The 14,922-nt window shown below is 40.1% G+C and overlaps 1 protein-coding gene across 1 annotated transcript in view; it reads left to right on the top strand.

Moving 5' to 3' along the window:
* tgfbr1b (transforming growth factor, beta receptor 1 b) overlaps nucleotides 1-14,259 on the top strand; it is a 40,317-nt gene extending 26,058 nt beyond the window's left edge. Inside the window, exons 5-9 of the mRNA XM_087789142.1 lie at nucleotides 75-242; nucleotides 433-589; nucleotides 7,235-7,359; nucleotides 7,535-7,665; nucleotides 9,331-14,259. Coding sequence (XP_087645268.1) covers nucleotides 75-242; nucleotides 433-589; nucleotides 7,235-7,359; nucleotides 7,535-7,665; nucleotides 9,331-9,456 — 707 coding nt within the window. The 3' untranslated portion in view covers nucleotides 9,457-14,259. The remainder of the gene's footprint in view (nucleotides 1-74; nucleotides 243-432; nucleotides 590-7,234; nucleotides 7,360-7,534; nucleotides 7,666-9,330) is intronic.
* The last annotated feature ends 663 nt before the right edge of the window (nucleotides 14,260-14,922 follow it).

The raw sequence follows: 14,922 nt of genomic DNA, 5'->3' as shown, positions 1-14,922 counted from the left end.
TCATGTCAGAGCGAACTCGACCTCTGACCTTAAATGATAGAAGATGGTCTAATCGGGTCTGTGTCTGTGCGTAGATAACGGGACGTGGACTCAGCTGTGGCTGGTGTCTGACTACCACGAACACGGCTCTCTGTTTGACTACCTTAACCGTTACACCGTCACCGTGGAGGGCATGATCAAGCTGTCGCTGTCCACTGCCAGTGGCCTCGCACATCTGCACATGGAAATTGTGGGAACACAAGGTAAGATTTTTTTTTTGGGTGTTGTAAACAGTCCAAGTACGGCTCCATAACTTTCCTCGTGTGTGTTCTTTCACATGGATTATTTCCTGCCGATTGATGGCACGAGTAAAGTGTTCTGGCCTGAATCAGAACTTAAATCATTAAAGTTTTACAATTTACGAATGATTTTCCTGGCTTTTGCTTTCCTTAGGAAAACCAGCAATTGCCCACAGGGATTTGAAGTCGAAGAACATTCTGGTGAAGAAGAATGGAACATGCTGCATCGCTGACTTGGGTCTCGCTGTTCGTCACGACTCGGCTACTGACACGATCGATATTGCTCCGAACCACAGAGTGGGAACGAAACGGTAAAACGTCTTCATAGTCACAACAATAGTTTTCTCTGCCACCGTGCAAGTTCTTGTTTGTTTTTTCTGAGCAACCCATATGGTCTGTCTCTGTTGTACTGAGGATGAAAAATAGAACTTTAAATAAGCTTGAACTGAAGTACCTGCATCTTGACAGAAATGTTGAAGGTCGACAACTGCGTCACATTTCTTTGATTCATTTTATGATATTGCTCTACAGAAAGAGCTGCAGGTGTGTTTTTCTTTCAAGTTAACGCCACTAGAGATGCAGAGTGTGCTGTTAAAACCCTGGAACCACAGATTTTGGTTGAGGCTTGGTTCTATACGGTGTATAAAAACGGAGGATTTGGGATAGCATTGAGGTTTCTAGGCATAATAAGCCTGGAAACAGTATGCCTGTCACTGAATGTCAGAAAGATTGTATCTCAGGGCTTTTGAGCTTAACGGGTTAGTTCACCTTAAATTCATAGTTCACTTATTTTCTACTCACCCCCATGTCGACTAAGGGTTGACATTATTTTCAGAGTTAAAGGCAAAAATGTATGTTCATTTAAAAACAGCGACTAGAGCTTAGTTGTCTCCTTCCAAAATTATGTACTTAAAAACATTCAAATCTCTCCAGGGTGCTCATCTGTAATGGCCCTCCTGTATTTAAGCCTTGACATAAGCAATTGTTTCTGAAAAAAATAAACAATTCTATATATTAAGCAGGTTTTTTTGCAGTATATCCCATGAAATCAGCTTAAATCATGCTCATGTAAACTGACACTTGCAATCTGGTTCAATGAGGAATAAATTCAGACAGTATTGGAAAGAATGAGATCTCCCGCTTAAAATACATTTAACATATAGACTTGTATAAGTTTTTCCTTTTACCTTTCTAAAGGCTTCAATGCAAGAATTTTTTTATTTTTTTTGGGATGAAGATGAAGACCTCTGAGCATCATTAAATGGTCTTACATCTTTGCCTATAACTCTTAAAAGAACAGAATACACAGACATGGGGGTGAGTAGAAAATAGGTGAAGGTTGAATTTCGGGTGAATTATTACTTTAAGAAATGTATTTTACAGGGTTGATAATTCTTTTAGAGAAATGGAAGCTCAACAAAGCAAAGACCACTGGATTTCTCATTCAGCTTCTCTTCATAGAGATTTGTTTAGTGTGTTATTCTCGATCATAAAGCTGCATGTGCTGCAGAATCTTTCTCAACCGATGGGCAGTGAAATGTAACGGGGTGTGTTTATTTATACACATCTGTTGTTTGGTTGTTTTAATGCAAATATTACAGTTACAGACAAACGGTATTTGAATGGTGATTGATCTACATTAATCCTCAGCACCTATTCGATTAGTCTGTTAAAGGATTTTCAGGGCTGATGATGCATTCTTTGTGCGCCGCTCAGCAACGATTCATTATTTATGTCTGCTTTGCTCAGTTTTTGCTTGTCACTCATCACCTGACCTGATCTGTGTGACAACAAAGTATGCATGGCAATGAGGAAGCACTTGTTGATTCCGCTTTGTTCTGGTGTTGTTTCCTCCCTACTGCACAATGTTGCCTCGCTGCAGGGAAGTTCGACTATCTGAATGATTTAGTGAGCCTGTGGGCAAACAAACAGAAGCCCTGGCCTTGGCAGCAGTTCATGTATTGGACATGAAGCTCCAGCTGTCTCCAGTTAATGCTGCTAAAGCTTTTGCTTTGTTTTTTATTTACAAATATTGATCGATCTTTTTTTTCAATGTGATAATTAAGTAATATTTGGCATCGGCTGCTACTGTCATTAAATCCTGGTTCATGTCACCTAAAGAAGAATTCACTATAGGACTTTTTGGTTCAATAAATGTTGCCTCAAGCTAAATAAATCAAATTTTAGTATTTCTATTTGCATTGTGAAACCTCTGGCAAGTTGAAGCTTTGCAAATACTCCCAGAGAAGAATGAAAGAACACTTTGTCCGAGAAACTCTTGTAGTTTTATATTGTAATAAAGTCAGCATTTTGTCATCTATAACTTCTACCTCAAACTTATCTAAAAACGTTTTATTAACCACAGACTTTCTATACTAATTGTACATTTTATTCAATAGCGCCTTTCAAAACGCTTAAGGTCGTTTTGCAAGTACTGAAAGGAAAACTATAAAATCACATCATAAAAAGTTGAGCATAAAATGCAGCAGTAACATTGAGGATGTAGGGAGGTTACACGAGGTATGCGATCCAGAACAGGTGAGTGTTGAGGTTTGCTTTAAAAATGGGGAGAGATTAGCAGTTGCGGGGGCATGGTGCTGAGTGGGCACAGGGAGGTGGATGGAATTGGAGGCAGCGATCTTGTGGATGGCCTTGAAGATGGAGTATGTAGCTGATTTGAGGTATTGGAGCCAGTCCAGAATGGGGGGGGGGGGATGTCATGGAATGTTGGGGTCCTAATGATTATCTGGGCAGCTAAGTTCTGGAACTGTTGGAGGTCATGAAGTAGTAGGATGGTGCTTATGGTGCCATCCTGTTTTGTCGCAGTGTCATTTGAGTAATTTTGAAGGGAACCACTGTTTAAAGTTGGCTGACAACAGGTTGTGAATATGGAATTTGTTTTGCATGAGAAATGGAGCTGGGTTTCATCTGCAATACAGTGGAAATGTTACATCCCTTAACCCAAGCATTTACTCTTACGGCCTCTACAGTCGACTGAATATGTAAACTTGCTGTCTAAATGGCAAATTTAAAATACATATATGCAAATAAATCCGGTTACCTAAAGTTGTTGAGTGCAGTTACCTTACGAACTTGTAATGACCCGGTTAGATAGAGTTCATATAGGTTAGCTTGTTGTTGGAAAACGGGTGTTAAAAGGAGTTCAGAGCTATGTTGTGATGAGAAGTGCACAGCTGCATGCTTCTTGAATACCCGGGGACCCCGGCTGTTCTACATTTTGACCCCGCTGAGTCAGATGTGTCAGAATTAAGGCATCAAAGAAGGGTCTTTGGCATGCAGTTTAGAAACCGATTTGAGTTTGCTTCATAACATTGCTGTCATTCAGACACCAGAATGAAGGTTGTTTTCGACCCAATTTTATGTTGTTTTTCTTCTAAATATCTTTAAAAAATGTTTGGATGAAATAGCAACATGTTCTTATTCCATTGAAATGTATCGTAAATCAACAGAAATATTTTCTTTTGCACTCATGAAGGCCCCTGCGCAGGTAGATAATTCAATTGATCAGCAAATGTCACCTGAAGTTCATGTGGAACACGTTTACGTGATCCTCTTTTGATGGCGCTTTCTGAATCGTATCTTTTTTTTTTCTTTCTTTCAAGGTTGTTTTGCATAATTTCTTTACTCGTGGTGTGCGTGATTCTAGGCGGAATACCGATTATTAGGTTATGAATGTTTTTTAATTGAGTCAACATGTTTTTCTGCCCATAATTGCACTTGCCATTCATAGCTGTTCTGAACAACATGCTGAAGGCTTTTTTTTAATCGATGACTTCATTGTACGATTTCACAAAAGCTGGTCTTACCCACGTGCACTTGCAGGCAATGATTTGGAAGGATTCAAATTAGACTCATGTGGGACTCAATTGAGTACACTGGTGACGTCTTCTGGTCTCACTGGCAGGCATTTACACTTGTTGCTTGTATGTTGGGGTTAGTCTAAGGATGGCATGAGATCAAGTTAAAAAGTGAGTTCTTATCTTGTCATTTCAGACATTCTTTTTACAGATGCTAATAGGTCTGAAACAACTGGTTAAACAATAAATATTTGACCATGACTGTTTTGAGTACATATCATATGTGAGTGTCGTATAAAACTGTTATATTGTTAATGTTAATTATTTTCCATTGCCTTGTTTTAAATAATCACTCAGCAATTATTGCGTGTTAGGCTTGCTTTTATTTTAAATGAAGGTGTCAACACAACACATGGCCGTACACCATGACTTGACTGAGGAGCATAGCCATGTATAGAGATGGATCTTAAATTGGGTTGGTCTTTACAAAGTCTTTCTTTTCATATGAAATGGGTAATGGGGGTCTTAATCTAGGCTCTGTAGGATTTCATGATAAATTCTCTTCACAATAAGTAAGTAAGTTATTTATATTTTTAGAGCGCTTTTTCCAGATAAAGGGTCACAAAGCGCTTAAACAACCAAAACAATACCCAATAAAATACATGCCTAAAAGTTCAAGACAGCACCAAGACCAACACAGGAGTCCCAGAAAATCAAGGATGTTGCCTTTTACTCTTTTAAGCTATTTGCTTTTTTGGCACCAGTCTAATCTTGTTGCTGAACCAAAGACACATTTTTTTTCAAAATATGTTGCTGAATTAGTGGGAATAAACAACACTTTTAATGGATCTCATGAACAGAAACTCTTTAATTATTCACCTTGCTTCTATTGTGTTAGCGCTCTTAGTCGCTGCACTTAATGAGGGTTTAAAGAAATGTAATGAACATTTCATTTGTTCCAGTCAACTTCATCTACTTGTGCCTCTAGGTACTTTGCACTTTAAGTCTAATGTATAATGTTGACCATGACTAAGCAGGAATTCAACATTCATTTTAGGCCCTGAATGTGTTACGTTTGTACAAGCGTACAAGCTCTCGCATCCATGTACAAAACATTCGTTCCGGCTCTGTGGGCTGATAGACATTTCTGCTGAGTGGAACAATCTTTCTGACCCCATGTAGCTCAATGGGCGTCTTTTTATATGGAGGACAGCCTCTGATGATTAAACCTACAGCATTTTTTTAATCTTATCCAGAGAATATATATGAAACAGAAAAAGTTCTCAGTTTTACTTTGCGAGTAAAGGTCCATATAGTTTTATTTGATAAATATCTTAATTTAGTTTTAACGAAGTTGGTAATTTAATTTATTCTTTAGGCAATAGTTTATTCATACAATAACTTCGTGTTTTGAGCCAGCGGTAATGTGTTTATTCTTCTCGAAGCTGCTGTAAACTATTATAGAATACATTTTCTTAATTATGCTGACAAAATGTCACTTAGAATGAGCTCTTCCAGCACCAATACAAATGACAGTTAAAACCATTAGACTCTAATGACGATATGCCCTTGACGGAGATAATCACTTCAGTCTACTGAAGGGGATGATGTGGTTTCATGACACACTGTTGTCATCTTCAAAGGCCACTAGATGGCACTGTCTGCTCTATAATCTTCGCCACACTGCATTATTAAACCTCATGAAGTCCTTTCTCGGAATAATTGTGTCGTCAGATTCGAGGTATGATGATATTCCCCACAAGGCGGTGAAAGGAAACCGCTGCAGAAAACAGACTCACTATGTACAACCTGCCGAACGAGTATTGATAAAACCTTCCTGACGCACTCGATGAATCTGAGCTTGAGAACATAAAGCACACACAAACCCACTGACCTACCGCTTCCTCCATCAGGTTGCTGCAGTAATTATCGTGATTACTGCTCGCTGCTGGTCCTGTTCAGGGGAGGATGGGTCTGTTTACAGGAACCCACCGCTCAAAACTACTCTGTTGGAAAATAAGTTATTTAAAGTAGCATTTTGGTACTCTGTAATTTCATCTTCAAACCGTTTCGTAAAACACCATAGAGTGGGCAGCAGAGTCGTATTTAAATCGGTTGCTTTGCAGTTTGATATGATGTTTTTAAAGTAATTATTTTAATATTTATTTTATGATCACTTTGTTCCAATGGTTTATTATTTTATGTTCCAAGAAGCTCACTGTTTTTTTTTCTGCGCTTTTCTTGTAAATAAAACTATGGGATCGACTTCAAACATTTCCTGAGTATGGTTATCAAGTTGAAAATGTTAGTATGGTGACAACCCTAATAGAGGAGAGTTTCTTTGCCTCAGGTCAAAACGGATCACACAGTTGAGGTGACAATATATGGCAGTTGGTGCTCAGGACCTGTGTGTCGGGTGTCAAAGGTCATTTTGAGTTGAGGTTTTGTGGTACTTCTGTGTTACAACTCATCGAAGAGAAGTGGAGATTTCAGCTGGACACACATCAGTGTCAGGGGTATGTCCATAGACGCACTATTCAGCTGAATATTAAGGTAGTGCCTGTAACATGACGGTAATAATGGAGTAAAGATGCAACCGTTTACTTGTCGTTTAATTGTAATGCGTCTAATCTCACAAGAATGTGATACCAAAACATTACAAGACATATTTCTGGGCTGGAATGATGGCCTTTGTTATGAGGTTGTTTCGATAATTGGACACAAAAAAATTGGACTATTTCTTATCTGTTCTTTTTTTCTTGTAGGACTATGTGTGCACTTTTTACAATCTAACCTTGATTAATAAAGATTTGAATTAGTAAGCTGGGTTAAAGAAACGTGTACCTCTTTAAGGCTGTTCTTTTCTCAAATCCCAACTGATTATTCACAAGACAATAGCTTTGGTTTTAAAAGATTAGATGGAAATGTCATTACAATCAGTCTTCAGGATGAATTTAACTAAAAATATGTATGACCACATGTAAAAAATCTATAATATATCCTCAGCTTTTTTGAATGTTTGATCAGTGGATTTACCATTTCTTAAATGCAGCTTCCGTTCACACTGATCAAGTCTCTTCTGTACCTCCTAAGACGATGATTAAGACTAAGATGATAAACCCATGTTGTCTCCTGCAGGTACATGGCCCCAGAAGTCCTGGATGACTCGATAAACATGAAACACTTTGAGTCCTTCAAGAGAGCAGACATCTATGCCATGGGCTTGGTTTTCTGGGAGATTGCCAGCCGATGCTCAATGGGAGGTAAGAAGCTGCAGCGGAGTGAGGCTGGATGCCCGTTGAATAGATGAATGAACGGCTGGTTGTGAATAATTGGCAGGAGCGTTCGATGAAAGGAGTCTGTAGGGATGGAAAAAGTGTTCTCGTTATTGACCAGACAGGTGACACACTGAGATTCCGACCTCATGTTTCCTCTCAGGCATCCACGAAGACTACCAACTGCCATACTATGACCTGGTTCAGTCAGATCCGTCAGTGGAGGAGATGAAAAGGGTGGTGTGTGAACAGAAGCTGCGACCCAACATTCCTAATCGCTGGCAGAGCTGTGAGGTAAGTGACGCGGACATTCCAACATTCCCAATTTGATAGATGTAACATGGTTAAAAAACAGATGCTAAGAAATTATAAAAATGGGGGTAAAACACGTGTGTTAGGAAAATAAGCAGTAAAACTTAAATGAATGTAAATTTCCTTCTCTTTCTTACCGTGAAATTGGCAAAACAATTTACACATTTATCCCTTTGTTTTTTTTAACTGATTATATATTTTAATAAAAATTAAATGTTCCTCCCATCTGAACCTAATTGAGTTGTTTAACATTGTCAGCGATCCATGTTTACTACGTGACCATTATGAGAATGATGGTAGTTGCTTTTGTTGATTCGAGTATATGCTGTTTCTTTTAAAACTATTTAATTAATATTATCATTTACACCAGTTTCATCCGAATCGTTTTTAACAATCTGACTCTTGGATTTGTTTATATTTTGATTTTTTTTTTTTTAGATCATAAATGTACAATTTTCCACTAATATAAAACACTTATACTTGTCGTAAACCAAATTATAAACAGAAATCCAACACTTTGTTCGCACAATTTGTACTGTAAGTTTTAGCCAATCAGAAAATATCTTTTATAAGATATTCCAAAGGAGCAGAGAGAACCATTTTTATTATTACTGCGATAACCCTATTTTTGTTTTTATAATAATGTGTAATTGGCTCCCTGACAGAAGGTTCCAGCACTAATGCATTGTGGGGAAACTCTGCCACGCGATTCAATTCCTTAGTAAATGGTCTGTTTATTTAGGCTTATATTGTAGATGAAATGCAATAACGAAACGTATCAATTATATGTAATAAAAGCCGACAGCTCTGGTGCAGATCATTGTTGATGAGCATGGTATTCACGTTACACTGTCTTTAAACAGTGTTTCAATAAGTCCATTACATTAACGGTTATAGTTATGGTCCACAATTACACAAAATAAGTAACATTCCTGCTGAAGAATGACTAAATGATTCCAATTCAGCAAATACTGCATACAATAATTAATTTATGCTTTTTTAACGCTAAATAAAAACACCTTTTACAAATTGTAACATACGTGTTTTTTTAATCTTCTCTTCAAATGGGCTGTTTTGTTGAATTGACCTACAAATAAACCGTTCTGTTTTGTGTTCTCATGAAATGGAAAGCGTTCGCCTGGTCAGGTTAAGGATTTCAATGAGAAAAAAATCATCCATTTTCTTATGGTTAACGCTCTATGTAGTGCTCAACCTTGACAGAATACACAAATTATTAAAACAGCATAGACTAAAAAAAGTATTTATTCTCATCATGAGAGCTGGTTTTAACCAATTTTTTAAATAAATTTAAAAAATGGACGGTGGTAGAACGTTTGATGTTGGAGAGAAGGAAAACGGTCCAGATGCTGCAGTCTTAATACGCAGCTGTACAATTAACTTTTATCCAGAGCAAAGCAGCTTAGTCAAGATGCCGTGTGGCTCTTAATTGATCGGGTCATTTATTCACCTCTACTTCATAACGGATCACAGGTAAACGACATTTTTAATTAAATCACTCTGAATTGGTCCCGGTGGAACAACCCGTGTGTTTTTTTCCCCCCCATCTTTAATCAGCACTAATTTGTTTTTGGAAGATGTCACCCTTCGATGGTCTAATCAAGTGTCTGGTCCCTCTCTCCCTCGCAGGCGTTACGTGTGATGGCCAAGATAATGAGGGAGTGCTGGTACGCCAGCGGTGCCGCTCGGCTCACGGCGCTCCGGATCAAGAAGACCTTGTCTCAACTTAGCCAACAGGAGGGAATCAAAATGTAGACGTCACCAAAAAAAACAACAACAACTGCATTCACTCAACCATGACGGGCATCCATATCATTTAGCATCAGTTTCATTCTTCATTCACCCCCCCAACATCCCCCACATGTAATTTGGACGAGGAAAAAGGGGACTTTGACTCCCTCTGCTTATATTGAAGTCCACTTTGATGGGACAAAGTGGCGAGTTGCTTACAGGACGGAATTGGTGTGAAGAAGCATGATAGGGAGTGAAAGATGTTCCTGATGTAGAAGAAATGGTTCTGAGGTGATTTAGCTCACCGGGTCAAGTTGCTCCGAGTCCTCATTGTCACCGGCTCTTTATTCTAGGGGTAGGGCTTCCTGTGGAGATTACAGCCAACACTGCAGCATTTAAGGTGATCCCACACGGTGGGAAAGTAGTCCTGGAGTCTAAATCGGACTCCACTGGACCCAGTTACTGAAACGAGCATTTCATGGTTGATCGCTTGGAGCTAAATATCTGATGAAGTTGTCTGGGTGTTACAGAGTCGCAGCCCTACTCCAGAGTAGCGTTACAGTAGCACTGGTGATCTGACCTACAGTAGAAGCAACTGGCCGAATCTCATCTCACGTATTTCCTCGGACCGTTTACCACCTCCTGTTGCATTATCAGGGATTTGAACGAGTCCGATTAATTTATTGCATTTTTTTCTTCTTTTCGGTGGCAGGGGACTTTTTTTTCTTTTTTTTTCTTTGCAAAACTGAACTGGACATGATGACCTCAGTCATTTTCTTTTAGCAAACATGCTGCAACATATGCAATATACAGTGGCTGTGTGTTTTATTTTCTATATCCTGCTAAAGCAAAACAGCAAGATTTAACACCGATCAGCTGCCGTCATGCCTTCCAAGCCAGCTGTCGCAGGAAAGTGCCAGCGCTTTAAAACCGAACGCCTCTCGTGTTTGCTGCTGTGGGGTGCGTTTGTTTTACTCGCATGTATGCAGCCCTGAGCAAGCAGGCCCGCCGAGCCCCACCGAAGCTCAAACTATGCACACCCAAGCAGTGGGTAGATGAGAGCAGAGACGCACGTCGGACAACCCCGCCCACACTCTGGTGCCATTTCTCAAACCACCCCATCGCCCCGACTCCTCATCCTCCTCTGGAGCTTCAGAACCTCAGAAAAAAAAAATTGCCACCCAGGCTCATGGCACTTTTCAAGACACACGCAGACTGATTTTTGTACATTCAACTTTTTGGGATTTCTTTTATTTTTTAGCAGCAACATGCATCCTTCTGATGAAGCGTTTCCTTCTCTGTAGGGTAATCAAAAAAAACAACAACAGTGAGGTACATTTATTTAATTATAGCAAGCGGATGTCTACTAAGCCATAGGTCGTTCCACTTGTGGACTCTCTCCTTTGTGGCAAGCTCTTTTTTTTCTACTAGAATGTACATTTATGTAAAACAAGGTGACAAACGAGCATTAAAAAAAAATGGACGTATTTGTCATTTCAGCTTAGCAAGCCTTAAGGGACCAACGTAATGATATTTTATATCATGACTCCCTGTCTCATTTTGCTTTATTAACATTTATCTAAAGGTTTCTAATGTATATATGATGTTGGTGTGTACACACAGATGTATGTGTACGCAGCCTAAATGTTTAATTGAAGTGTTTTTTCCTTGTTGCCAATCTTGCCATACGTGTTGATCTCACCGAACTGCCGGCATTTCAAAACAAAGCTGTTGGTCATTTCCTTCAATAATTCTCGCCGCTTAATGTGATGATTAAGCAATAACCACCAGGCCATTTTTGTTACCACCCCCGCCCCCACGTGGCAATTTTCGTCAGTGAACCTGTCCTGTATGTCGTTACATGATGTATTGATGTGCTGCTATCTGGTCGTCCACCGAGCTATATCGTCGAAGAAGGTGAGAGCTGCCGTCGGATGTGAATATCACAGATTTGCCTGAATCTCATTGTTCTGTGCCATGTTTTCGACGCCACATATCAAGCTGAACACAAATCCGAGGGAGCTCTTCGGTCGTCGCTGAGGGATTGACTTGTAATTTGGAAGGCGCGCGACATCAATTTCACGCCGATCCACCTCCGAGCATCTGCTCGTCTCGCTCGCCGATCGGCTTTGTCTCATTCCTCAAAGGTTGTGATTAAAGTGGGCGGCCATTCTCGGCAAGACTTAAATCACAACTCTTCAGCAATATCACAGATTTGTTGATATGTTACGAACGAAAATCGGAGTCTCTGGAAATGATGTCATCAGGGATAAATTCAGCTGAAAATGTAGAATGTTCTATGTGATCTACTCTCTGGGAAGCTCTGACCATGTGAATTAACCAACCTATGCTAGAAGTCACATATGAAGCCTTGTAAATACGGAGAGAATGTTATCCTAACATTTGTAGAAAGAATTAAAGTATTATTCATGCTTTTCAATTGAAAACCAGTTGTTAAATGTTCTGAGAAATGGTAAAAAACTTTGCAGCTTCATGGGGTTCGCTCTGGTGTCAAACTCTAAATTGCTCGATATCAAAGTCCTGCCGGGCACATGGCGAAGCTAGTTCGACTCATCAGCAACCTCATTCTCTGGGACAATAACAACCACAAAAACTCAATTCAGCAGCACCTCGGGTCCGCCTCGACCTTCATTCTGTCTTAAACTCACCAGCAGCCTTGTACTCTTCTTGTCAAAACACAAGATGACTTAAATGTACAGATGTTTCCAAGCTATTACTCTCATGTAGTCTTTCTACTAAAGCGACTCTGTCCTCGATTTTATGCCTTTCTTTTCTTGTCATTCCATGTTTGGGTTAGTGATCTGCCAGCCACAAGAGGTGAACTGCAGCGCGGCAACCACCTCTAGATCTCCGCTCATCCCCGCCGCCCTGGTGTCGGCCACTCCGGTCTTAAATCTAGCCTGAGACAAACATGCTCGTCCAGTTGAGGAGGCCGAGGGGTTTGACAGGGAGCATCAACTTTGACCTTTGCGTCTTCAGAGGCACGTCGGTAGTTTTTTCATTTTCGGCTCAGCAGAAACCCGTTGTTACTGACGGATGTTCTTCCTCTGAAAGTACACGGTGACGATAAGGATGGATGGCTACAGTGGAGATGTGGAAACAGTCTCGCCATCCGATGGACTCGCATACCTGTCATGCCGAGTGGCTCTTTCTCCACTGTGGGATCGATATGACGTGACCTTCTCCTTCCTCCCGCTGACATCTTAAGATCTTTTCCGCCGCACTAGATGGAATTTCTGAGACAAGCCAGTCTTGCAGTCCATTACAGCTAATGCTTACTCATGTTTTCGTAAAGGATGTTTTCCAAATGTGGCAGATTTTGTTATCCCAAATAATTTAATGCAGTGGAAGAAGTTATTCAGTGGTCATTTAAAGTGTTGGATTTAAACATTTAAAAAGCAAGTTAGTGTTGAGATACTGATGCTAGAATTAGCATTAACAATTCAGAGACCTGGGAGACGGTCAAGAGCATGTTTGTCTCAAGCATCGGTGTTTTCGCGGAACGGCAGCGAGGACTCTACAGTAGCATTTCTAAAACGGTGCCGTCCTCTGCTGCCAAGTTCGAACTAGATTCATGACTGGACCAGCTCCAACGCGGCCGGGGTTACACTCCTTGGCGGCGGTCAGAAACGAATCGGATTTGCGAGATCTGGTGGAATATGCATCCTCACTCCCGTCTGAGCCAGACGCCGCCGCCGCCGAGAGTGGACCGGCGTGACGGAGAGAACAACCCACTATGCCAGCAGCTATCTCGCTCGCTATAAACGCCGTACTGAGGGGGAGAAAAAAAAAGAAAAAAGAACAGCTGTGAATGTATCGGCCCTCAACCCCAGCACTAAACTGTTACTGGTTATGCAAATTAGACCCGGGAGCCGTTCCTCGGCCCCTCGGAATCAGGTTGACTTGGTCAGCTATGCTATCAGGATCCAGACACTGTGACCAGATCCTATCAGGGTTGTGCTGCAATGTTCTCCGCGTTTGACGTCGGGGCTCGTGGTGCGGGGCAGCGTTTGTCTCCAGGTGGCGCTGCAGTGAACCTCTGTGGCATCACCAGTAGCAGAAAGCTTTATCATGTTTCATTTGGTGCCTAAGTTTGACGAGACTTCTTTGACTTTTTTTTTTTTCCGATGACAAGACTGCATGTGATTGTGTCTGCATTCTCTGCTTCATCGTCGTCATCCAAAAGTCTCTTAAAAGGTAAAATTAACATATTGAAGAAAAAAAAAAAAGGTCACTTAATGTAAAAGAAAATACCTCCTTTTTAAAAAGACCAATGTGTTTTTACCTCACTGTAAATAGATCTTCAATTTGTTTACTTCAAATTTGCAATGATCTTTCTCTTTTTAATTTCTATGAAATGCTTAAAAAAAATAGTTATTTTTCTTCATGTTTTTTGTCAAATGACATTGTACTGTGTTTGTGTTGTACCCAAGCAGTATGCTGGTCCTCTTTTGCAATGCTCTGTGTATGACCTGTTGGTTGTGATCCGTGTGAGCTGTACAGTTGAAGCGCTTCAAAAAATGTCTGCGCCCCTTCAGAGCTCTGCTGCAAATGCCTTGTTCAATATGTGGTTTGGCTTAACTGAGGAAAAAAAAAAGGCGGAAGAGGTGTGAGAGGCTGGATGTAGAAGTCACAGACTCGAAACACTTTCGATTCCTTTTTTTTTTTTTTTAAAACACAATAATCTTGACTTTTTTATATCCGAGTGGAGATGAATGAGAACGGCATAGGAACTAGCTTGACACTTCTGTTAACTTCATAGCTAGTGTAGAAAAGTGTGAATAAATAATTCAAGTTTCACTACAACGTTGTCTTGATTCTGTGCTCTTTGTCTCCAAGATTCTTTACTGAACATTACTTCCAGTAGTTCCAATCACCAGGAAAGTACTGGAAAAACAATCTGGGGAAACTGGAAGTGATAAATATCTGGCCTAAGCCTGACACAAGAAGTCCTTCTCCACTCTTGTTACAGGTTATAAACTGTCGTTCATTAGGCTAAGGTCTGAAAAAAACAAAAAACAAAAATCGATAAATATGTGAAAGTCTTACCTGCCTGGATGAGGGTTTTTAAGTATCCCAGTTGTGTGTACGATGAACGAGTGTGACCAGCTAATTTGCTTTAGCTCACTGAATCCTTTATTGATCTTTATCTTTGTAACATTAGCAACTTCTCCCCTTATTGTGAACATCTCAAATCATTGTACTGGAGCTTCTTAGTGTCGGTTTTTCAATTCAAAATCAAGTGTACATGATTCGTTCTTGCATATCTTCTCTTAAGACTATGTAAGTAAAGTCAAGTAAAGGTTATTTGTAAAGCGCCTTTCTAGACCTTTAACAATCAAAAACCATACACATCTAAAATACATGCTTTAAAAGGTCAAGACACATAAGACAAACACATGAGTCCCAGAAGATCAGGGAAAAGCCTGCACAAATAAAAATGTCTTAAGATGTTTCTTGAAGGAGTCA

The sequence above is a fragment of the Callionymus lyra genome, chromosome 4 (assembly GCF_982586985.1).
Source record: "Callionymus lyra chromosome 4, fCalLyr1.hap1.1, whole genome shotgun sequence".
NCBI lineage: Eukaryota > Metazoa > Chordata > Actinopteri > Syngnathiformes > Callionymidae > Callionymus > Callionymus lyra.
Note: the sequence above shows the minus strand (reverse complement) of the source record. Positions and strands in the feature narration are given on the sequence as shown.